The sequence below is a fragment of the Aspergillus pseudotamarii genome (genome assembly GCF_009193445.1).
Source record: "Aspergillus pseudotamarii strain CBS 117625 unplaced genomic scaffold BDV38scaffold_9, whole genome shotgun sequence".
NCBI lineage: Eukaryota > Fungi > Ascomycota > Eurotiomycetes > Eurotiales > Aspergillaceae > Aspergillus > Aspergillus pseudotamarii.
The window spans coordinates 297135-320776 of NW_022475023.1; the positions used below are offsets into that span (position 1 = coordinate 297135).

Here is a 23642-nt window from a genome sequence, read left to right on the forward strand (position 1 = left end):
AGTCTTCAGCCTGTTTGACCTACGTGATGGGGCTGTCTACCGCCTCTCCGTCCAGCGGTGATCTTATACAGAGGCCCGTTCATAGCAATGAAGTACTTGAATCGGGCGCCTACAACGGGAATGAACCCAACTACAGCAATGATGCATTCGAGATGGGCCGACTACCCTCATCACCAGAGAATGAGGTGCAGGAGCCAGACTCGGCCGAAGACAAGTCCCGCGGCCATTGGAGAATCGCTGCTATTATGCTCGCCCTTTCAGTGAGTTATTAGCACCCATTGCCAGAAACACACATCAAGCCCTGATAACTGACGCTAGGACTAGCTCAGCCTCTTCATTTCTGCTCTTGATCAGACTATTGTGGCCACCGCAACACCGACGATCTCTGCAGATCTGCACTCGGGCACAGGCTATGTGTGGATTGGTGGCGCATATTTGATTGCTAACGCAGCCAGTTCTAACATCTGGGCTAACCTATCCGATATCTGGGGGCGCAAGCCGATTCTCCTCTCGGCCGTTGCTTTGTTCTTTGGGGCTTCAATTATCTGTGCCAAAGCCATCAACATGCCTATGCTGATTGCAGGCCGTGGTGTACAAGGTATCGCTGGCGGCGGCCTCATTCAACTCATTACCATCACCATTTCCGACCTCTTTAGCGTCCGGTAATTGTGACTCTCCCCAAAAGAATGCTACACTTGATTCTGACCGACTTCAGACTCCGCAGTCTTTTTATGGGCCTCATCGAATTTATCTGGGCAATTGCCGGGGCTTTAGGTCCCATCGTAGGCGGTGCCTTCACCCAGTCAGTTTCCTGGAGGTGGATATTCTGGATCAATCTGCCTATTTGTGGAACGGCATTCGTGCTCCTTCTGTTATTCCTGGATGTGCACAATCCGAAGACTGGAGTCATGGACGGCATAAAAGCGGTTGATTGGTTTGGTAGCTTCTCCATTCTTGGACTGACGGTCATGGTTTTGCTGGGCCTTGACTTTGGAGGAGCCACCTTTCCTTGGGGTTCGCCGAAAGTGATCTGTCTTATTGTTTTTGGTTGCCTGATGTCGCTGTTTTTCATTTACAGTGAGAAGCGCCTAGCAAAGTATCCGCTTATGCCGTTGGGCATCTTCAAGAACCGTTCTAATATGGCCTGCTTCGTTGTGGCATTCACACATGGCTTTGTGAGTATTTTTAGTGTTCCGCTCGATCGGATCTAACCAGACACTGACGGTCTGCAGGCTTTCCTTGGACAAGAGTACTATCTCCCGCTGTATTTCCAATCAGCCAAGGAAGCGTCTCCTTTCCACTCGGGCCTTCTGATTCTCCCGTATGTTTTGGCAGAAGCTGCCACGAGTCTTGCCGCAGGAATTATTATTCACCACACGGGCCATTATCTCGAAGTCGTGTGGACCGGCACCACACTTGTACTCCTGGGGAGTGGTCTGCTTATCGATTTCAACGCTACCTCCTCACTTGCGAAGATTATCTGTTATCAGATCGTGGCAGGTGCCGGATGTGGCTTGCTCTTCTTCCCGCCCCTCCTCGGCCTCCAGAGCAATGTGCCGCAGGACCAAAATGCCGCCGCGACTGCAACATTTGGCTTCATCCGTAACATGGCCATGGCCATGTCAGTGGTGCTTGGTGGCGTAATTTTCCAAAACAGCATGGACACGCGGCAATCCGGCCTCCTGGCAACGGGTCTGTCTGACTCCATGGTGAAGGAGCTCACCGGATCAGAAGCCGCAGCGAACGTGATGGTCATTCAATCCATTACGGATACACTTCAACGAACTGTCGTCAAGGACGCCTACGCTTGGAGCTTGCGCAACATTTGGATCCTCTACACCTCCTTAGGGGCGTGTGGGCTTCTCTTCAGCCTGTTCATTACCCGCCAGCATCTCAGTGTGGAGCATGTCGAGACCAAAACTGGTCTAAAAGAGAAGCAACCGCTTACCGAACCTCGGCATAACGAGCCTGTCTCTGAACCCTGAGCCATGACCTCGGTGATCCATCCGTGCTGAACAATACTTTCGGGCCTAAAATTCAAGTTGTTTTATATTTTTTTGCACTTTCGGGAACTGTCAATATTGCGGGTATATAAAAAGCACATTAATGTTCAAAACGATCACGTCTTTCCATGTACATAGCCACGAACAAGCTATATATGATCATCAAAGCCAATCACAAAAGCCTTCCACATCCACCTCCACACTCACCAACCCCCCACACCCCTTCTAAAACATAGCAGCAACAGCAACAGCCGCCGCACCAGCCAAAGGCAGACCAGTAGCAACAGCCCTAGCATTGACCGGCGCCCCGATAGCAGCAGCCCCAGGCGTCTGCGTCGCCTGCGGCATAGTGAAAGACTCTACACCACCAGTAACCAACAATCCCCACGTCGTGACCTTATCACTAGCGACACTGACCTTCGTCGACGTCGAACTCGACCACGATCCCCCTCCCCACGTGCCCGTCGCCTTCACCGTCAACGCACAAGACGCCGACTCCGACCAGTGCTTGAACGTACAGGAATAGTCCTGCGTCGCCGTCACGGCATCCTTCTCACTACTCCAGGCCGTGTAAACGCCCGTCAAGCTCCACGATTCTTGTGCCTGGATCATCGTCCAGGGCTTGTCGATCTGGCAGAGTGACTTGGGTGCGTCTTTGGTGCAGCTGATGTGGTAGGTTGTTTCTTTGGCATTAATTCCTGCTACACTGCCCGCCGTGCCGGAGTACGTGGGCTGCCAGAAGGATACTTCGGGGCCGAAGTAGGGGGCCGTGGTTGTTGTTTCATCCTTGGCGACGACAAGGGCCGTAGCGGCGAGGGTGAGGAGGGCGGTTTTGAGTTGCATTTTTTCGGGTGTATCCTTTTCCTTTTCTTAGGGTTTAGTTTATTTTATATGGTATAGATGAGATGAGATGAGATGAGACCAAAGTTCCCAGAATACTCGTTTCTTATAAGTAGTATCCAGTAGTGCTCGAGTAAGAGATATAAAACACCCAGAACAAGCAGAATCAAACACACAGTATCAAAAAAGAAGAAAACGGCCCCTCTTATAATAGTCCCCAAAAGCGCGCCCAGAAAGTAACCGTTCCTCGCTAGCCCAAGCACATGCGCAGTGCTCCCTGTCTACGCGCCGACAATTTTCTTCCCAATGTGACCTGACCACCAAGCTTCATTTTAAATCAGCCCTGACATGGAACCGAATGAGGCTAAATCAAAAGCCACAGGAGGGTCTGAACATAAGAAGCCGACTGGGACTAGGGTTCGTGATTGGATAGTACATTTACTTTTGTGAGTCACAGTGCAGAATGAGTGTCCTCAGTGGTTGCTCGTTGAAAAGACAGTGGGAGGCTATTGGAATTATTGAAATTACTACTTGCGTTAGGGCTTCGTTAGCGTTGGGGGTTGTCGGGGCCGTTTTTTGCTGTGGTTGTCCTTGTTAGGGCTTAGTTAACTGGAGGTCATGCTTTTTGGGGCTTGGTTCCCGACGCTAGAGTTATTGATGTTACTCTATGGGAGGGGCTATTATATTAGGCTGAAAACTCGGCTGCGGAGAAGTTGTGCATAAGCCTCGTGACTTATGTCTGGTGGTGGTGGCTGCTGATGCTGCCTATGCCTGGGGATGGCGTGTGGCTTGCTTGTGCAATCTTGGGAACCTGTGTAGGCATATTTGGGGCAAGTCGGTTGCTCTGGACGGAGCTCGCCCAGGTGATGTTATAGAGCTCTTCGTTCGGAGGATTCGAGAAGCTGCACGTAGTCCTGTATAAACATGTTCCCGGGGTAGACGCTCGTTTACATTGTTTGATTGGCTGTCAGCCAAGAGCGGTTGTCATAATGCCTTTTATCCCACAGCTTGACATTCTAACAAGGCTAGCTTTTCGTTCCACCTTTCCATGTTTCTATTTCTTTCGCTACAATCACTCTTCTCTTATGACCTCAACATTTCTGTTATATGACGTCTCAATATGGCATTGATCCTTGGTACAGAATCTACTAGCCTTTCGTGGGTCATTGCGGCCTAGGGCTGTCTGCGAGTTAACGACGTCCAAACCCCCCTCGAAGGGCGCCATTTCGATACACACTCGCGCCCAAGTCAAGTCCTCCATCAACATGAAGCCAACTTCTAAATCTGACCAAACGGTGGAGGCAGAGCTTGAAATCGTCACCAAAGACCCTGTTGACAACCTTAAAAATCTTTTGTATGAAGGGAGTAGAGTTCAACTACCTGAAGGTACGCCATTCTATCTTACTACACTTTCAAGAAGCCACTGAATAACCATAATGCCTCATCGCCACGCAGGCCCAAGGGTGTCGGTATCACGGGAAACTATATAATCAAAGCTCCTCCAGAATACTAGGCATATGTAACTCTCCGCTATCTCCACGGAGGATGCCTATTAGTACGATGGTGCTATCACTCTCAGAAGCTTTTGACCGAAACCTTTTTCCTGCCAGCTTCATGGAATCTTCTCATACAAGCATCAATTTCCACACCTAAGCAGAATGTATGTTCATGTCATTTATGTCTCCATTCACAACTATGTACAATTTCAATCCCCGAATCATTACAGCTTGGACTTCCAGCCGGTAGATACGGCCTGTAGTACCACTCCTGTCATCATAAGGACCTTTTCTTCTTCAAGTCGCCGTGACACTAACTGCAGGCTGACCGGCATCCCGTCAACTGCAGATGCATTATCTAGAACTCAGAAGTTAGTATGATCCATCTCGGGCTATCTGGAACGATAACTGTGGGGTATGTACGTACAATCACCCTGTATCCTGGCATCTACATCACTCAATGCCTTGTGGCTGTGATACGACGCATCCAAAGCCTTGCTGGCCTTCACACCGCAAGGGAAGGAAACAGCAGGGTAGTCGAGGATATTGAATACACCAGTATATCCCACATACGCAAACTTACCGTGCTCCACGGAGCTGTATGGGGTTGTTGGACCTGATTCACACGGGAAAAGTTAGCGAATGCAGTCCAAAGGTATTTATCAACCAGGAAGGAAATCAGAATCATACAGAGAATTCCATCAATCCCACTAGTATTCCATCGGTGAAGATAATCTTTCTGTAGATTATTCCGCTCAAGATGAATCTGCCACATTTTATGGACACCAAGCTCCGTGGCTTTCTCGTAATCTCGCATTTCCTCCCGGAACGGCTCCCCCGTCGGTGCCAGCAGCCCACGCACTGACTTGCCGCCGTCGGCGACGAACTTGCGTTGTAGAAGCTCTCGTGCTTCCTTGTGCCCTGTTGGCGTCCAGTCGATTACCTCGTGGCCGGCCTTTCTTAGTCGGTCGACTGTTTCCTTCAGGGCACGAGCTACGGGCGGTGTGGGAGTGACGATGCCATCGTTCCACATTACAGCTAGTTTGAGTCGGTGCTTTGGCTCAGCTGGGCGCCATGGGATAGGGAGACACTTCGGGTCGTTAACCCAAGGCTCTTGGTCGATGACGGTCTTGGAATAGAATGTGATTTCCTCCAATGTCGGTGCCATGGGACCATTAACGCTGTTCACGGCTTCTTGACCCGCCAGTCCGGATCGCGTTTGGAAGTTCGGGAATCGTCCAAAGGAAGGCCGCAGTGTGAAGATACCTGTACAAGCGGCTGGGATGCGGAGAGAGCCACCTGATGCCACTGTTAGCACTCTCCACTGGCTAACAGTCTTCTATCAGTGTTAGGGTAAAGTGGATCGCTCACCAATGTCAGTCCCAACGCCGATGCGACTCGCACCGAATGAGATGAGCGCCGATTCACCCCCGGACGAGCCACCGGATGTCAGTTTCCGATTGAGGGGATTCACGGTCCGGCCGAAGACATTGTTGACGGTCTCGGCGATCATCATCGCAGTGGGCACGTTCGTCTTCACGTACAGCACTGCTCCGCCCTGCAGGAGGAGATCTGTGAGGGTACTGTTGTATGTGGCGGGGTCATTGACGAGCGATGTGAAGCCCACCGTGGAGTCCTTGCCGATGATGTTGAAGTTGTCCTTGAGGGAGATTGGGAGGCCATGGAATGGACCTTTCGGCTTTCCTGTCTTGCGTAAGTGGTCATCTAATTGCTTGGCTCGAGCGATGGCTTCGTCGAAGAGGATCTCGGAGAGGCAATTCGTCTAGGCATCTCTTAGTATGTCTCCAAATCGAAGCTTGGGTGACTCGGAGGCGTATGTACCAATTGGTGAGCCGCTGCGGCAGCCTTACAGAACACTTTTGTCACTTCCTCCGATGTCCATGACCCGGTTTCCAAATGGGCCAAGATCCTAGGCGCTGAGGTGGACAAGATCTCGAGCTCTCTGTTAGTGAACCATCCAGACTGTCGCGGGAAAGATGTGACGTCTGTTTGATGCTCTGGGGGAAGAAGATGGGCAGGAATTATCCATTCCGACGGAATGGCAGCTCTGAGCGATTCCTGCTTGCTTTTCGCAATTGCTTGCCAGGAATTCATCTTGTCTGGCAGAATGGGTGACTGAGATTTGAATTGGAGGAAAGGTGACAACGTTGTGGACGTTACTATCGGACATTACTGGGGAAACTGCTCCCCATCTTATAGAGACGAATGAGAATACCGTAGTCCTGCATAGATGCAGCAAGGAGCGGCTGCGGGGATCCTTAGCACAGAACAGATTATGACCCCCTCACGCCTCCTCACCGATAAGATCCAAGTGCCTAGGTCGAACGATATCGTTGAACCTTCTTCGTTCTGTCCCTCTTTGTCTCGGTACTGATGCCCTATAGCAATCGCCGAGGAAGGTTTATCTGAATCAGGTATCGTGGTGATAGCCGGAAAACGAGGCTATCTATCAGGATTTAGCCACTGATTGATGTATTGCCCGGCAATGGATAGCCGGGGTAGTGGCACAAGAGCAGGTTCGTATCGCAACTGAACCGCAGTTCCACTTAGGGTTCCGCGATGTCATTGGAAGAGCGGATGTCACGGAATGAATGCCGAAGTCAAGTGATAGGACGACCAAACGCGGGGTTGCGACTGGATCGATGGCTGGCAGCAGGAAAGTGGATCTGATTGTTTATCAGTCGCGGCGATACTATGGTTATGATTATGGCTACCTTGAGGGTGTTTTGGAATATCTCCTCCACGATGCTATCTGTGACTTCTGAGACTTCATTGACTAGGTCGGTGTATCAGACCGTCTAGTAAATCACTAACTGATCATCTCTCCGTTCTATCAACGCCAAGCATGTTGCTTCTTTTTAGGCGCAAGAGGAATCGACCTGAAGCTCCTCCGCTTGGTGCCACCTTATCTTCCATTGGTGAAGTTGGGCAAGTGTCTGGGCAGGCGGGATTGCTGATAGCAACCCGCCTTGTCCTCCTCATGGCGATCTTAATTAGAGTTTACAAAGATCAAAGTATGGCCATGGGATACTCTGGTTCATCGGGGGTGCTAGTATAAAGAGGCTTGAGGAGGCTCGCTGAGAAGTAGGTCCTCACCTGTCCTGCGCCAAACCATACACATAGCCGAGATCACCATGTTGGCCAATCTCAAAACCTATCTGAAAGGCCAGGAATCAAGGCCCGGGGAGGAGAGACTGCTGCGAAAGCTGGATTTCTTCATCCTCTCATTTTGTTGTTTGACATACTTTTTCAATTACCTAGATCGCTCCAACCTGTCTAACGCGTATGTATCGGGCATGAAAGAGGAGCTCAACTTCCAAGGAAACCAATTGAATGTTATCAATACCATTTTTACTGTCGGCTATATCCTCGGTCAAATACCCTCGAATTTGGCATTGACCTATATTGCTCCCCGCATCTTTTTCCCTACCATGATTGTTTTCTGGGGCGGTCTTACCATGATCACAGCCGCCGTGCACAATCCCCAGGGCATCATGGCTATTAGGTTTTTCTTGGGGTTGGCGGAATCCAGTACCTTCGCTGGAACTCATTACATTCTTGGTGCTTGGTATACTGAGAAAGAGCTGGGCAAACGAAGCGGCATCTTCACTGCCTCCGGACTCGCCGGTACCATGTTTGGAGGCTTCATCCAGGCAGGCATCCATTCATCGCTCGATGGGGCCCGTGGACTATCCGGTTGGCGATGGCTCTTCATCATCGACGGACTAATCACCCTCCCCATCGCACTCTATGGACTGTTCCTATTCCCTGATACTCCTGCCACGACCCGGGCGCCATATCTCTCTGCTTCCGAGCGAGCTCTGGCTATTTCCCGTATGCCGGAGGCAAGCGCAGCGAGGTCGCGCTTAGACATGGCCTTTGCGAAGAAGATATTCGGCACCTGGTACTGGTATGGCTTCGTCATGCTCTGGATCATCGCCGGTGAGACAGAATCCTTCTCAACCAACACCCTGCTCGCACTCTACATGAAGTCCCACCCGACCAACAAATATACCGTCTCGCAGCTAAACAACTATCCATCGGGAGTGCCCGCCGTGGGTATTGTGTCGACCTTATTTTGGGCTACGTTAACCGATTTTATGGGCGGGAAACGCTATCTAGTAGGGTTCTTCATTGGGATCACCGGCATTATCACCTCTGCACTGATTCTGACTCAGTTCTCCTCCACCGCCACGGTCTTTGGAGCCTATTACTGGGCCGGCGCAGTATATGCCTGTCAGGCTACATTCTTTGCATGGTGCAACGATGTCATGCGGTACCAGGATGGTCGGCTGCGCTCAGTGGTAATTGCCAGTATGAATCTGGGAAGTAATGCCGTCAACGCTTGGTGGAGCATCCTCTTTTACTCTGCTACTTTTGCCCCGAGGTTTACCAAGGGTATGTGGGCTATGATCGGGTGTTCGATTGCTCTGATTCTCTGGACGAGTGGTATTATATATATGAACATGAGAGAGACACGGGAAGGGTTAGATGGTGTTGAACAGGCTGAAGAGGAAATAGCGGAGAGGTCAATTTACAAACCCAAAGACTAGAGTAGGTTGTAGCGAAAGTAATGCTACAATATATTCGTTCTCTTTTGATCTGTGATGTGGTAAGCGTTATTTGTAAGACTTGACTCGTGTTGAATTTATGGCTTTATCGGCGTGTTCCGATAAGAGAAACGCGGGATATCAACGTGCGGAGACTCCCGACCCCCCCATTGACGTCGTTGATATTTATTTCTCCCACTTCCCCTTTCCACTTCTCTTCTCTTCTCCAATTACTCTTCCCAAGAATACCAATTGAGCTTCAGGAAAGAATCGCAAGGCCGGTCCTTGCCTATTACTACCCCTCCGACGCCACCCCACAAAGCAAAATACAAGAAGAAACAACCAACCAGCACAATGGCGCCAATTCTCACCACCACGCCGACAGTCCATGTCGCACCCTCACCACTCACCAAAGAAGCCTTCGCTCCCTTCGGCACCGCAGTTTACTCTCCGCTCCCCCGAGATCTCAACCAAGCACCATCCAGCGTTTCCTCCCTGGCACCACACTCCCCCACCCCAGTCCTGGCGAACCAAAACTCGGCGCTGAAATACAGCCCCATCTCCCCGCTCCAAGACAACTACACCGGCCACTGCCCCAGCAACCAGCCCTCCTCCGCCCGAATGACCATGTTCAGCTGCTTCCCTCGCCAACTGCGCGCCCTCCCGACCAAAACCACGAAAGTCTTCGACGTCCGCATCCTCGAACGTCACCCCTTCACGACCCAGACCTTCACCCCGATCGACCTCTCCAGTCAGTCTACTGCCGGTGGTCAGGATGAGCCGTGTTTCTTGGTTGTGGTTGCTCCGACGTTGAAGGGGCAGACCGCTACGGCTATGACTCCCTCCGGACCGGTTACGGTCAGGGATCCCCCCGATCTGAAGAATTTGAGGGCCTTTGTGGCGCGGGGTGGACAGGCGGTTACGTATGGGGCTGGGACGTGGCATGCGCCGATGGTGGTGATTGGGTCCAGACGGGTGGATTTTGTGGTCGTGCAGTTTGTTAATGGGGTTGACGAGGAGGATTGTCAGGAGGTGGCATTTGGGGAGGGCGTTGTGGTTGAGGTGGAGGGAGAGGGAGAGGGGAGGGCTGTGGCGAAGCTTTAGGGTTATGTGGTTTTGCTCCTTGTTGATGATGGTGGGTGATGAGGGGGTGAGGCTTGGGTTGTGAGGTTTATGATGTGATGTATTATATCCTGGGATGGAAGGGTTGGTTGTGTGGCTATTTTTATGAGTTGATGGTTATTGTACATATATGATCGGGAGTGGAAAAAGCATTGTAGAATGAATATGAGAAATTGCATACATTATGCGCTAGGATACCACGGGCTGAGGTTTGGAACATGCTCCGGCTTTCCAATTTACATTTGCTGACCATGTTTTCTCACCGCGACGAACGCTATTCCGCACGCTTCGGGCCATCTCAAGGGCCTCTTTCGGTAATCCTGCGAGCTGGGCCACCTTCAGCGCATGGGACTCGCGATTCACGCCCTGGCGCAGCCGATGGACGAACGAGAATGACCCCGAGGCGGTTTCCTTGACGTCCGTGCAGTACCGGCCTAGAGCGTCAAAATCGTGTGTCATGTCTGCGAGCTCGTGGAAGTGAGTTGCGAACAGCGCGCGGCATCGGTTGCGATAATGCAGATGGTGTAGACATGCGAAGCTGACGGCGGTGCCATCTTCGGGGGTGGTGCCGCGGCCAACCTCGTCCATGATAACGAAGGAACGGGATGTTGCCTGCTTCAGAATAGCGGCTGTCTCGAGCATTTCCACCATGAACGTGGACTGGTCGCGGAACAGATCGTCCGCCGCGCCGATACGACTGAAGATTTGGTCTACGATCCCGATCTCGGCGTATTCGGCGGGGACAAACGATCCGACCTGCGCGAGAATCGTGATCAGTGCGTTCTGACGCAGGAAGGTGCTCTTCCCGGCCATGTTGGGCCCCGTAATGAGCCAGATGCGTTCCTGATCGCCTAGGAAGCAGTCGTTGCTGACGAATCGTCGGCCCTGCTCTTCGAGGCCGAGTTTGACTGTTGGGTGTCTTCCCCCCACGATTTTGTGGCAGGTTCCCTTGGTCAGAATGGGCCTAACGAGGCGCTGTTCTTGTGCTAGTGTTGCAAATGAGCACGCGACGTCCAGTTCGTCCATTACAGCTGCATTGCGCCGGATCTTTACGAGGTTGAGAATCACTTCGCGACGAAGGCGTTCAAAGATCAGTTGTTCCTCTTGCCGAATTTGGAGTTTCACTTGGTCTGTTCGACTGCCTAGCTCAGTCCATGCAGGTAGGTAGAACGACCTGGTTGATTTAGTTGTTGAGACGTTTCGCGTTACTCCCAATTCTTCAAGGGCTTGCTGGGATACTTTCGTGCCCTTGACATGACATATATGACCGAGACCAGGGGTCCACTTGAGGGTAAGAGTAGATGACCCTACAGAATCACGAAGACGCTGGGTCAAGCGGACCTTCTCGTCCTGTAGTTTGCTTAAAGCTTGGTGGAGTTTACGTAGAGCTGGGCTTGCGTCCCGCCTCATAATCCAGGTGTCGACGTCTGATGGCTCATCTGCAGCTGTGCCAGCTCGATTAGAGCTTTTAGATCGGACTTTCTTCGGCAACGCGTCGAGGTCAGTTGGCAAGCCCTCATTCATGGTGACTTCCTGCGCTAGAATGGCGGCCTCTGCAGCGGTGTCATCTTCAATCCGCTGCTTTTGGATTAGCCCTTCTTCATCAATAGCAGCCAATATTTTCTCTGCAAGTATCGTAGGCCCATCTAAATGAAGCCGATTGGTCATAGCTGCAAGATTATCATTGGCTTGGGCGGACGAGGAGACGTCGAAGCCTGTGGCGGAAAGGACCCGCTTGATCTCCTTCGAGGCTTCTATAGCCCTTGAAAGACAAATCAGGTCATCTGGGTCTCCCCGTCCAAGTGTGAACTTTTGGACAAGCCGCTGAGCGTCATAGCTCCGTTTCAAAAGCTGTGACACACTATCACGTAGCTCACGGTTGGCGATTAAAATCGACACAAGGTCAAGGCGCTCGTTGATCACCTGTAAGGAAGTAGACGGAGAACCTAGACAACAAGGGGTTAGATTACAACCACGAAAACCATGAGCAGATAAAATGTGGGTGTGAGACATACTCAAACGGTCCCTCAGGAGACGCGCTCCGCTTTTGGTGGAGGTACGACGAACTGCATGAAGCAGACTCCCTTTGCCGAAGCCATCCCGAGCGGTTTCGATAATCTCCAGTCCTCTCAAGCTATTGCGGTCAATATTCATGGATTCGCTCAAGTGCCGTCGACGAGGGGGTTGAAGCTTCAGATCTAATCCCTGTAATTGAGCCCGGATATATTCCAAGAGGCTATAACCAGCGGCTGTTTCCTCCGCCGTGAAAGACTTGATAGATTTAGGAGAAACGGGTGCTTCGAGCATCGAATCCCACCGAGACAGGGGCAAGATGTCCCGGGGAAACGGGAAGAATGTCATCAGTCGATGATCGTGTCCTACTAGCAGTTGCAGCTCCTGTCCGATCAAATCTTGAATACCCTGGTCAACCAGAATCTCTCGAGCACCAATCCTTGCTATAGCCGAAGGAAGCATTTGCGCTGTTGTAGACTGGGTAAAAAAGTCACCGGTGGAAAGATCTAACCAGGACAAGCCTACGGGCTGAGATGCAGACGACAGTACATGTTGATGCGACGAGACATCATGTTGCTGTTCTAGCTGGGCTTTCAACGACAGTTCATCTATGTATATGGCTAGGAGAAAATTGTTTTCCGCAGGATCCATGAACTTCTCGTCAATCAATGTGCCCGGGGTGATAATTCTGGCCACCTTTCGATCGAAGAGAAGCCCCCCGGTACGAGCTTTGTCCTCCGCACCGTGTGCGAATTCCTCGCTAATGGCAACGTACTTATTGAGATCTTGTACAAGGGTTTTCAGGAAGCGGTCTAATTGGAAGAATGGAAAACCCGCCATGGGAACAGGACCGGCGCTGGTCTTCTTGGAAGCAAGCTTGATATTCAGCAATGGAGCCAGCTCCTCAGCTTGCTCGAAATACAGCTAGAATCAGGTTAGGAATGAAAGTTTACGCGCTGAAGACCTCAGCGGGTAGATGAATTCTCCGGATTCGCTCCCGTACCTCATAAAAGCCTCCAACTCTGGTAAGGATAACACAATTCTGAAACTTTTCCATATTATTCCTATGTCCTTGCACGACCGGCGGGTATCGTGGTGCATCTTCTACGGTATCATGATAAGGTTCTAGCTTCAATGCTCCTTGTGGTAGGTCCTTTAGTTTCACAGTAGAGCGCGTTTTGGCACCCCTTTGGAGTGTGAAATTTGGAGCCGGAGAAGGCATCGCGACGCGCAGCGACGAACGGCGGGCATGATGGCAGATGGTTCGGTGTACCTGGCAGTGATATGGTAATATAACATCGGTTTTGCAGAGAGGGGAGATACGCGATGGGATCAAGTGTGAAATTCGGCTGCCAAAAACTGGCATGATCCCAGTGTGAATCGAACGTTGAATATAGTTGTAGTTTGGCTTCGTCGCGAGCTTCACAAGAGAAGCTCTTTGCCCGAGGGCGAAAAGGGTAAAGCGTTGATCAGTGCCTGAGGCAACAATCGCCAAACCTTCCGTCTTCGCCACTCAAATCTGCTCGAAGAGAACTTCGGAAGCGGAACTCTCAAACGCAACAACTCTTCAACACCGCGAAACATCCCACGCAAGCTTGCGGCCCTGCACCCACGAGGAAGCTTGTCTGCTGCAGGAGGATGCTCCAGGTTTGTGAAACCTTCTGGAATCTCATATAATTGCAGGATTCATTTCTCGTCGCAGGAGTGTCGACGCGCCGGTTGATCGTGAGCTCCACCGAGCCCAGACGACTCATTCCAGTCGTAACACGATCGCGTTTGATTTCAATTACTTTCCTTCTTTTGTTTCACAGTTAATCGCATTATAATACCATCAAGATGGCGGACCAAAATATCTCTCAGTATAAGTACTCGGCGATGTCCAACCTGGTTCTCCAGGCGGACCGTCGTTTCATTTCTCGCATCAACGATGAACCCACAGGAGACCCAGAATCCCTCGCAGGTCGGATTAGTATTCGGGAGATGGGCGGCAGGATGGCGCGTGATGATGCGCCAAAGACGAAAAAGAAAGCCGGTCTGACAGATATTGAGCGGGGTTCGATTCGAGAGGGCGAGGATGTACTCGCTCGAGAACAAAAGAAGCGCCAACGAGGCCAACCAGCACAATTACGAGGTCAAGGTATCCTTTCGGCTGCCGATGCTGTTGTCGAAGGGTTGAAATACCGCCCCCGCACGCCTGCCACCCGAGCCACATATGACCTTATCCTTACCATGACCGCAAACCATCTCGGCGATGTTCCTCACGAAGTCGTACGAAGTGCCGCCGATGCCGTGCTGGAATACCTGAAGGATGAGGACATGAAAGATTTCGATAAGAAAAAGGAGATCGATGATTTGCTTGGTAGTTCGATGAATCCTAAAGAATTCAATGAGCTTGTCAATTTGGGCAAGAAGATCACCGACTATGACGCGCAGGACGAAGATGAAGATATGGATGGTGGTCTTCAAGGTGAAGGTGAGGAGGAACTTGACGAACGCCAGGGTGTTGCCGTTGTTTTCGACGAGGAAGACGAAGATGACGAGCGGATGGGCACTGTCAACGAAGTGCGAGACGACGATGAGTTGTCAGATGAGGACGAGGCAGATCAGCAAGACGCGCCCGGCACTGACGAGTCAAGTGCCGAAAAGGTAGACGCCGATGATCTCGACACTGAGGAAATGGTAATAGACGGCGGCATGGAGCGTGATGATGATCGAGGGGGTAAAGCACTTAAGGTTTCGGCTCGTGAAATTGATGCCTACTGGCTTCAACGTGAGATCGGTAAAGCATACTCAGATGCCCATATCCAACAAGAGAAGGCTACGGAGGCACTGGAGATTCTTGGTGGTAAAGGCGAGGATGGCGCTGAGAAGCCACTCCGGGATGTGGAAAACGATCTAATGGAGCTCTTCGACTATGACTATCCGGACCTCGTTGCTAAACTGGTTACGAACCGTGACAAGATTGTTTGGACCACTCGATGGCGCAGGGTGGCTGAAGATGCGGATGCCCGCAATCTTGTTGAGAGCGAAATGGTCGAAGCCGGACATCGTGCCATTTTGGATGAAATTAGAGGAAAGACTGCTCGTGATGACGGCACTGGTCGCCCTGAGAAAAAGATCAAGCTCGACCTGATGGACGTCGATGTACCAAATGCTCCTGGTCCAGAAGAAAAGCCAGCCGATGGCGGCTTGGTCCGAGGCCTTCAACCCAAGCGGCTGATCAATCTGGAAAACCTCGTCTTCCACCAAGGAAATCACCTGATGACAAACCCCAGTGTCAAATTACCCCAGGGTTCGACCAAGCGGACATTCAAAGGGTACGAAGAGATTCATGTGCCCCCTCCCAAAGCGAAGAGAGATCCCGGAGAAAAGAACATCCCGACCACAGAACTTCCCGAATGGGCGCGAATTGGTTTCGGAAGCTCGAAGGAACTCAACCGTATCCAGACTAAGTGTTTCCCTACGGCCTTCCATGATGATGGTAATATGCTTGTCTGTGCGCCTACTGGATCCGGAAAGACCAATGTTGCCATGCTCACCGTCCTTCGAGAGATTGGGAAGAACCGTAACCCTCAAACTGGCGAAATAATGCTCGACGACTTTAAGATCGTTTTTATCTCACCTCTGAAGGCCTTGGTTCAGGAGCAAGTTGGAAACCTTGGCAAGCGTTTGGAGCCCTATGGCATCAAGGTCGCCGAACTTACTGGCGATCGCCAGCTTACAAAGCAACAAATCGCTGAAACCCAGGTCATTGTTACGACTCCAGAGAAGTTCGATGTTGTTACGAGAAAGGCATCAGAGACAAGCTATATTAAACTTGTGCGGCTTGTTATCATTGATGAGATCCATCTTCTTCACGATGATCGTGGCCCTGTCATTGAAAGCATCGTAAGTCGGATTATTCGCAAGGGCGAGCAGACTGGTGAGCCTGTCCGAATTGTTGGTCTGAGTGCCACCCTCCCTAACTACCGGGATGTGGGAAGCTTCTTGCGAGTTGACCCTGTAAAAGGCCTATTCCATTTCGATGGCTCCTATAGGCCTTGTCCGTTGAAGCAGGAGTTCATTGGTGTTACAGACAAGAAGGCCATCAAGCAGTTGAAGACCATGAATGATATCTGTTATAATAAGGTCATTGAGCAAGTCGGGCAGCATAGGAACCAGATGCTTATCTTCGTTCACTCTCGGAAAGAGACTGCCAAAACGGCGAAGTATATCCGAGACAAGGCCTTGGAGATGGAGACTATTGGTCAAATCTTGCGAAGCGATGCTGCTAGTCGAGCCATCCTGGCTGAAGAAGCAGAGTCCGTAGATGATGCATCGCTGAAGGATCTACTCCCCTACGGTTTTGGTATTCATCATGCTGGTCTGAGTCTGGCCGATCGTGACTCAGTCCAGGCACTCTTCGCGGATGGCAGCATTCAGGTTCTAGTTTGTACCGCGACACTTGCTTGGGGTATTAACCTTCCTGCGCATACTGTCATCATCAAGGGCACCCAGGTTTATTCTCCAGAGAAGGGCAGTTGGGTTGAACTGAGCCCTCAAGATGTCCTCCAAATGTTGGGAAGAGCTGGTCGACCGCAATATGACACTTTCGGCGAAGGTATCATTATCACTTCTCAGACGGAGATTCAGTACTACCTCTCCCTCATGAATCAACAACTCCCTATTGAGAGTCAACTTGTGAGTAAACTTGCGGATAATATGAATGCCGAGATCGTTCTTGGAAATATCCGGACGCGCGATGAGGGTGTCGACTGGTTGGGTTACACCTACCTTTTCGTCCGTATGCTCCGCTCTCCTGGGCTGTATAGTGTTGGTGCCGACTACGAGAACGACGATGCTTTGGAGCAGAAGCGTGTTGATCTCGTCCACTCTGCGGCAGTGGTCTTGGAGCGGGCAGGCCTTGTGAAATACGAGAAGAAGACTGGTCGTCTTCAGTCTACTGAACTGGGACGGGTTGCTTCGCATTACTACATTGGCCACAACTCCATGTTAACGTACTCTCAACATCTTCAACCATCCGTCACTACCATTGAGCTCTTTCGAATTTTCGCTCTTAGCGATGAGTTTAAGTATATCCCTGTGCGTCAGGACGAGAAGCTTGAACTAGCGAAGCTTCTAGGCCGTGTGCCGGTTCCTGTCAAGGAAGGTATTGATGAGCCTCACTCGAAAATTAATGTTTTGTTACAGGCTTATATTTCGAGACTGAAGCTTGATGGTCTTGCTTTGATGGCAGACATGGTATATGTTACCCAATCCGCTGGTCGTCTTCTGCGAGCTCTGTTCGAGATTTCGCTCAGGAAGGGTTGGTCATCTGTTGCCAAGACAGCTCTCGATCTCTGCAAGATGGCTGAAAGACGCATGTGGCCGACAATGACACCTCTTCGTCAGTTCCCATCCTGCCCCAGGGACATCATGCAAAAGGCGGAAAGAATCGACGTGCCGTGGTCAAGCTATCTTGACCTTGATCCTCCGCGTATGGGTGAACTTTTGGGTATGCCGAAGGCTGGACGTATTGTCTGCGATCTTGTGTCTAAGTTCCCTCGTCTGGAAGTCCAAGCGCAAGTTCAACCGGTGACACGGTCCATGCTACGCGTTGAGTTGACCATCACGCCCAACTTTGTTTGGGACGAGACGTTGCACGGAACCGCGCAAGATTTCTGGATTGTAGTTGAGGACTGTGATGGCGAGGAAATCCTTTTCCACGATCAGTTCATGCTTCGCAAAGACTATGCGCAGTCGGAGATGAATGAGCATCTTGTTGAGTTCACCGTACCTATCACCGAGCCGATGCCCCCCAATTACTTCATTTCACTCATCTCCGACCGCTGGATGCATTCCGAAACGAAGATCGCTGTCTCCTTCCAGAAGTTAATCCTTCCAGAAAGATTCCCCCCGCACACTCCTCTATTGGCCATGCAAAGCGCCCCAGTTAAGGCATTGAAGCGTGACGAGTACCAGAACTTATACGCCGATTGGCAGTATTTTAATAAGATCCAGACGCAGACCTTCAAATCGCTCTTTGATACAGATGATAATGTCTTCGTCGGTGCCCCTACTGGGAGCGGAAAGACCGTGTGTGCAGAACTTGCGTTACTACGTCACTGGGCAAAGGAGGATAGCGGTCGTGCTGTCTATATTGCCCCCTTCCAGGAACTGGTTGATCAGCGACATGCTGACTGGGAGAAGAGGTTGAGCAAGCTCTCCGGTGGCAAGACTATCGTGAAGCTTACTGGAGAGACTACGGCTGACCTGAAGCTCTTGGAGCGGGCAGACCTTGTCCTCGCCACCCCAACACAGTGGGACGTCCTTTCTAGGCAATGGCAGAGGCGCAAGAATGTACAGACTGTGCAGCTCTTCATCGCAGATGAGCTCCACATGCTAGGAGGCTATGGGGGCTATGTTTATGAGGTCGTGGTGTCGCGCATGCATTCTATCGCTCTCCAGCTCGAGAATGGCATGCGGATCATTGGTCTAAGCGTGTCGCTTGCCAACGCTCGCGACATTGGCGAATGGATTGGTGCCAACAAACATACCATCTACAACTTCAGTCCCCATGCCCGTCCAGTTCCTCTGGAACTCCACATTCAGTCCTTTAGCATCCCTCATTTCCCCTCCCTTATGTTGGCGATGGCCAGACCAGCATATTCTTCGATCCTGCAGCTCTCACCAGACAAGCCTGCAATCATTTTCGTGCCAAACCGCAAGCAAACTCGCTCCACCGCCATGGATCTGCTGGCCGCTTGTGCTACCGATGATGATGAAGACCGGTTCTTGAATGCCGATGTCAACGAATTGGCTCCGCTACTTAATCGGGTTCAGGAGCAGACCTTGGCTGAGTCACTGTCTCACGGTATCGGATACTATCACGAGGCATTGAGTGCTACGGACAAGCGAATTGTTTCCCACCTTTTTTCGATTGGTGCTATTCAGGTGCTCCTTGCTTCTCGGGATGTGTGCTGGGAGCTCAATCTCACGGCACACTTGGTAATCGTTATGGGGACGCAATTCTTTGAAGGCCGCGAACATCGGTATATCGACTATCCTATCAGCGAAGTTCTGCAAATGTTCGGTAAAGCCTCTCGTCCTGGCGAAGATAAGATTGGCCGAGGCGTGCTCATGGTTCCGTCCGTCAAACGCGAATACTACAAGAAGTTCCTTAACGAGGCGCTTCCTGTGGAGAGCCATTTGCAGGCTTACTTGCATGATGCCTTTGTGACTGAAATCAGCACTAAAGTTGTTGGCTCTACCCAGGATGCCGTCGACTGGATGACGCACACGTACTTCTACCGTCGCCTCCTGGCTAACCCCAGCTTCTACGGTCTCACTGATGTTAGCTACGAGGGCCTCAGCACCTTTTTGTCGGAGCTTGTAGAGAACACATTGAAGGAACTCTCGGAAGCCAAGATCATTGATTTGGATGAAGAAGACGATAGTGTTTCACCTCTCAATGCCGCTATGATCGCAGCCTACTACAATATCTCTTTTATCACCATGCAGACCTTCCTCCTTTCTTTGTCGTCTCGTACCAAACTCAAGGGTATTCTCGAGATTGTCACATCGGCTACGGAGTTTGAGTCGATCCAGATGCGTCGCCACGAAGACCACATTTTGCGCCGTGTGTACGACCGGGTGCCTGTCAAGATGTCCCAGGCTGCATATGACTCGCCGCACTTCAAGGCTTTCGTTCTGCTCCAAGCTCACTTCTCGCGCATGCAACTTACCATTGACCTGGCGAAGGATCAAGAAGTCATTGTTAGCAAGGTTCTCAACTTGCTCAGCGCATGTGTGGACGTTCTCTCCTCCGAAGGCCATCTGAATGCTATGAACGCTATGGAAATGTCCCAGATGGTTGTTCAGGCCATGTGGGATCGGGATAGCCCTCTCAAGCAGATTCCTCACTTCAGCCCTGAGGTGATTAAGGTGGCTAATGAGTTCGGCATCAACGACATCTTCGAGTTCATGGAAGCCATGGACCCCTCGGAGAACAAGGAGTATGCTACACTGGTCAAACGTCTTGGTCTTGACAACAAGCAATTGGCACAGGCAGCAGCCTTCACCAACGACAAATATCCCAATATCGATGTCGACTTCCAGGTCGAAGATCCGGACGATATCACTGCTGGCGAGCCTGCGTACCTCAAGGTCAAGATCGAACGGGAAGTTGAAGAAGACGAGGAGCCCGACATGACAGTTCACGCGCCCTTCTACACCAACAAGAAGATGGAGAACTGGTGGTTGGTTGTGGGAGATGAGAAGACCAAGAGCTTGCTTGCGATTAAGCGAGTTACCGTTGGGCGGAAGTTGGAGTTGCGTCTCGAATACATCGTTCCGACTCCTGGCGAGCATGAATTGACATTGTACCTGATGAGCGACAGCTATGTGGGAGTTGACCAAGCGCCAACTTTCAATGTCACCGCCGCTGAGGGAATGGAAGAGGATGAGAGCGAGGAAGAAGAGGAGGAGTAAGGGAGAAAGTGCATGAGAGATATTTTGATTTATTTGTTACTCTAGGGTGACCTTTGTATGATGATTTTACCTTGGTCCATGTTTGTGTAATTATAAGCTGTAATGTGGAAAGAAAAACCTAGAGGTTCGGGATTTTGCTACGTACAGAGGCCGAAGTACAGAGTACATACGGAGTATTTACCAGTATTAGGATTGAGTCATGTGGACATATCTTATCGGTAGCTCATTACCCAATTCGGGTTGCGGTGGACATGGATGATTTTCAAGGTTAGCGTTGATGGGGCCCCAGTGGGGATAGCGCAGCGTGACCCATCATCCCATGATCTCCGCACTTTAATGCTCTGCTTGCTTCTCCAACAAGGTCCGCCCGCCTCTCTTCTCCGTCTCACGCCACCTGGTCTTCTTAGCTTCTCCCTTTCTCAAATCTCCCGGCAATCATCTCTTATCACACCCCTCGACCCTTGCTACCATCTCTTCTACCACATATATCGCTCCTTTGCTATAAACCTAGTTCCCTTCGGCCCTGCGGGTAACTACTGTCCTATAGTTAGTTCATTGGAGACCTGTCATGACCATTCGTCCAATGAAGTTCACACCGGAGTAAGTTCACTGTGCTTGGAAGGAGCACAGCAAAACCAAGCCACCTATTTCAATTGTCGTCTAGATGCCCATTGGCTCAGCAGATTGTTGACTCGGTGACTCTCCTAGGGTCCTACTAGGAGCTCCTCGGCGGTCCGCAGCCGTGCCCAATACATCTGGCACTTTGGCTGTGTATACCCAAACCTCCTACTCCTTCGAGTCACATGCGAAGACCAGCGAAATACGAGTGATAGATATCACCACAGGCCGATCTTCTCTAATCACAAATGATCCAAGTGCGAGCTCTCCGCAGTGGCTGGGGAACGATGACCGTTTGATATGGCTCAAAACAAAGGCGAACGGCAATACAAGCTTCATAATTGGGCATGCTCGCGAGGCAGGCAAGACCTACACTGCTGGAACAGTCCCTGGGCCAGTGGCGAACCTCAAGGTCACCGTCATTGAGTCGGGAAAGATAGGTTTCGCTGTAACTGGCAAGGCGAATCCGGATGGGTCCCTTTACAACCCTCACGATGCCAAAAAGCCTCACACGACTGGGAGACTGTACTCCTCATTATATGTCAGGCATTGGGATTCGTACATCGAGCCCCAAACGAATTCCATCTGGTACGGCCTATTACAACAAGCCCCGTTGACTCCTGCCACCAGACATGCAGGAAAGTACTCGACCTCAGGTCTAACAAACCTGATCTCAGTTTGCGGGTTAACCGGCGTTGAATCACCAATCCCACCTTTTGGGGGCTCTGGAGATTTTGACATCAGCCCCTCCGCAATTGTCTTCGTAGCTAAGGACCCTAATGAGAACCCTGCCACGCACACCTCCTGCTCGTGTTATTATTGTCCGATGTTTTCTTGGACTAGTGTGACGGCAATGGAATCTCAAAAGATATATGCAGTCAAGGGTCTTGAGGGAGCCATGTCTTCCCCCGTTCTCTCGTCGGATGGCAGCTCCATTGCTCTCCTTGCGATGAGGGAAGATGGTTACGAGTCTGACAAGAACAGAATACTTTATGTGCCGAACCCCTGGAGTGGAGAAATGATAGAGGCTTTCGCGTCCCCGGATGGAAAAGGGTTGTGGCATCTAAGTCCATCGGCCGTGACATTCGCAAACGACGACCAGTCCCTTTTTGTCCAAGTCGAGGAAAACGGTCGTGGAGTCTTATACCAGCTTCCTCTCGCTAACTTCCGTCAATCTCGCCCCTCTGCGTTGAAGAAGCTGACACATTCGGGCTATGTGAGTGATGTGTTTCCTGCTTCAGCCAATTCATCCAAATTGCTTGTGGCAAGCAACAGCCTGGTAGAAAACAGCCGGTGGACAATAATCGATCCACAGTCTCCTGAGAGTCCCAAAGTCATATCTTCACTTTCTCGTGGTGGTGCTGCCTTTGGACTGTCTCCAGCACAGGTCGATGAAATATGGTTCAGGGGAGCCGAAGACCACCCCGTTCATGCCTGGGTCGTAAAGCCATCCGATTTCAAGCCTGGTAACAAATATCCCCTCGCATACTTGATTCATGGAGGTCCGCAAGGTGCATGGAATGATCAGTGGAGCACACGCTGGAATCCCGCTGTTTTTGCTGAGCAAGGATACGTGGTCATCACTCCCAACCCCACGGGCAGTACCGGCTACGGACAGGCATTTACAGATGCCATCCGTGGTTCCTGGGGAGGACTTCCGTACATTGATCTCGAAAAGGGATTCGACTATATTGAGAAGAATCTGGACTATGTCGACACAACTCGAGCTGTGGCGCTGGGGGCATCGTTCGGTGGGTATATGGTAAACTGGATCCAGGGCCATGAGCTTGGTCGCCGCTTCAAGGCTCTTGTGACCCATGATGGTATCTTCAGTATGCGCTCCCTGTTGAGCACCGAGGAGCTCTACTTCCCTGTTCGAGACCTTCAGGGCCCCTACTGGAAAGTTCCAGAGAACTGGGACAAGTGGGACCCATCTCGATTCACAGGGAACTGGCAAACTCCCCACTTGGTCATCCATAACGAACTGGATTATCGTCTGACGATTGCCGAAGGACTTGGAGCCTTCAACGTCTTGCAAATGAGGGGCGTGGACAGTCAATTTCTAACGTTCCCTGATGAGAACCATTGGGTACTGAATCCAGAGAATTCTCTCATGTGGCACCGTACTATCTTTAACTTCATCAACAAGTATGTTGGGTTGCCGTCGGAAAGCCGGCCAGATTTAGAAAATGGCGTGGCTAATATGTCTTTATAATGAATTAATTATTTCCACTCGGAGCTTTGTGCTGCCGGGTGACTCTTTCAAAGTCAAGGACGGGATACATAATGATCTATATAGTTCAATGCACCTTTTTGATCGCAATTGACGCCACTATTTATCACCCCCGTTAACACCTTTTCCATGAACAAAGGACATAACTGCGTTGGACTAAACTTCTCCGCTTACAGTGAAACCCGTTCAACCCAGGACAAAGGCTCTGTAATAATGGTCCGATAGAAGCCATCATTGAGCCCGTGCGGGACAAAGAGCTCTTTCTCCGTGAGCCTCT

General features: G+C 50.9%; 7 protein-coding genes across 7 annotated transcripts; 4 read left to right on the plus strand and 3 right to left on the minus strand.

The window, feature by feature from the left end:
• Nucleotides 1-1985, plus strand: BDV38DRAFT_297215 (MDR family MFS transporter; the record flags this gene model as incomplete). The annotated part of the gene is made up of 4 exons (XM_032063085.1): nucleotides 1-260; nucleotides 325-662; nucleotides 716-1175; nucleotides 1233-1985. Exons 1-4 carry the CDS (start codon nucleotides 27-29, stop codon nucleotides 1983-1985), a joined length of 1785 nt encoding a protein of 594 aa, XP_031917094.1. The 5' UTR covers nucleotides 1-26.
• Nucleotides 1986-2107: 122 nt separating this feature from the next.
• On the minus strand, nucleotides 2108-3006 carry BDV38DRAFT_219230 (uncharacterized protein). The gene has a single exon (XM_032052768.1). It carries the CDS (start codon nucleotides 2844-2846, stop codon nucleotides 2229-2231), a length of 618 nt encoding a protein of 205 aa, XP_031917095.1. The 5' UTR covers nucleotides 2847-3006; the 3' UTR covers nucleotides 2108-2228.
• A 1557-nt stretch (nucleotides 3007-4563) lies between these two features.
• On the minus strand, nucleotides 4564-6454 carry BDV38DRAFT_279487 (amidase signature domain-containing protein; the record flags this gene model as incomplete). The annotated part of the gene is made up of 5 exons (XM_032059030.1): nucleotides 4564-4697; nucleotides 4767-4955; nucleotides 5030-5638; nucleotides 5711-6122; nucleotides 6182-6454. The coding sequence occupies 5 exons, from the start codon at nucleotides 6452-6454 to the stop codon at nucleotides 4564-4566; spliced, it is 1617 nt and encodes a 538-aa protein (XP_031917096.1).
• A 1040-nt stretch (nucleotides 6455-7494) lies between these two features.
• BDV38DRAFT_297217 (major facilitator superfamily domain-containing protein) lies at nucleotides 7495-8913 on the plus strand (the record flags this gene model as incomplete). The annotated part of the gene is made up of 1 exon (XM_032063086.1): nucleotides 7495-8913. One exon carries the CDS (start codon nucleotides 7495-7497, stop codon nucleotides 8911-8913), a length of 1419 nt encoding a protein of 472 aa, XP_031917097.1.
• Nucleotides 8914-9135: 222 nt separating this feature from the next.
• On the plus strand, nucleotides 9136-10118 carry BDV38DRAFT_219261 (ureidoglycolate hydrolase). The gene has a single exon (XM_032052769.1). The coding sequence runs from the start codon at nucleotides 9265-9267 to the stop codon at nucleotides 10012-10014; it is 750 nt and encodes a 249-aa protein (XP_031917098.1). The 5' UTR covers nucleotides 9136-9264; the 3' UTR covers nucleotides 10015-10118.
• Nucleotides 10119-10221: 103 nt separating this feature from the next.
• Nucleotides 10222-13267, minus strand: BDV38DRAFT_279490 (mismatch repair ATPase MSH1; the record flags this gene model as incomplete). The annotated part of the gene is made up of 3 exons (XM_032059031.1): nucleotides 10222-11978; nucleotides 12048-12969; nucleotides 13049-13267. 3 exons carry the CDS (start codon nucleotides 13265-13267, stop codon nucleotides 10222-10224), a joined length of 2898 nt encoding a protein of 965 aa, XP_031917099.1.
• Nucleotides 13268-13881: 614 nt separating this feature from the next.
• Nucleotides 13882-23347, plus strand: BDV38DRAFT_279491 (ATP-dependent RNA helicase BRR2; the record flags this gene model as incomplete). The annotated part of the gene is made up of 2 exons (XM_032059032.1): nucleotides 13882-20510; nucleotides 21223-23347. 2 exons carry the CDS (start codon nucleotides 13882-13884, stop codon nucleotides 23345-23347), a joined length of 8754 nt encoding a protein of 2917 aa, XP_031917100.1.
• Between the last annotated feature and the right edge of the window lie 295 nt (nucleotides 23348-23642).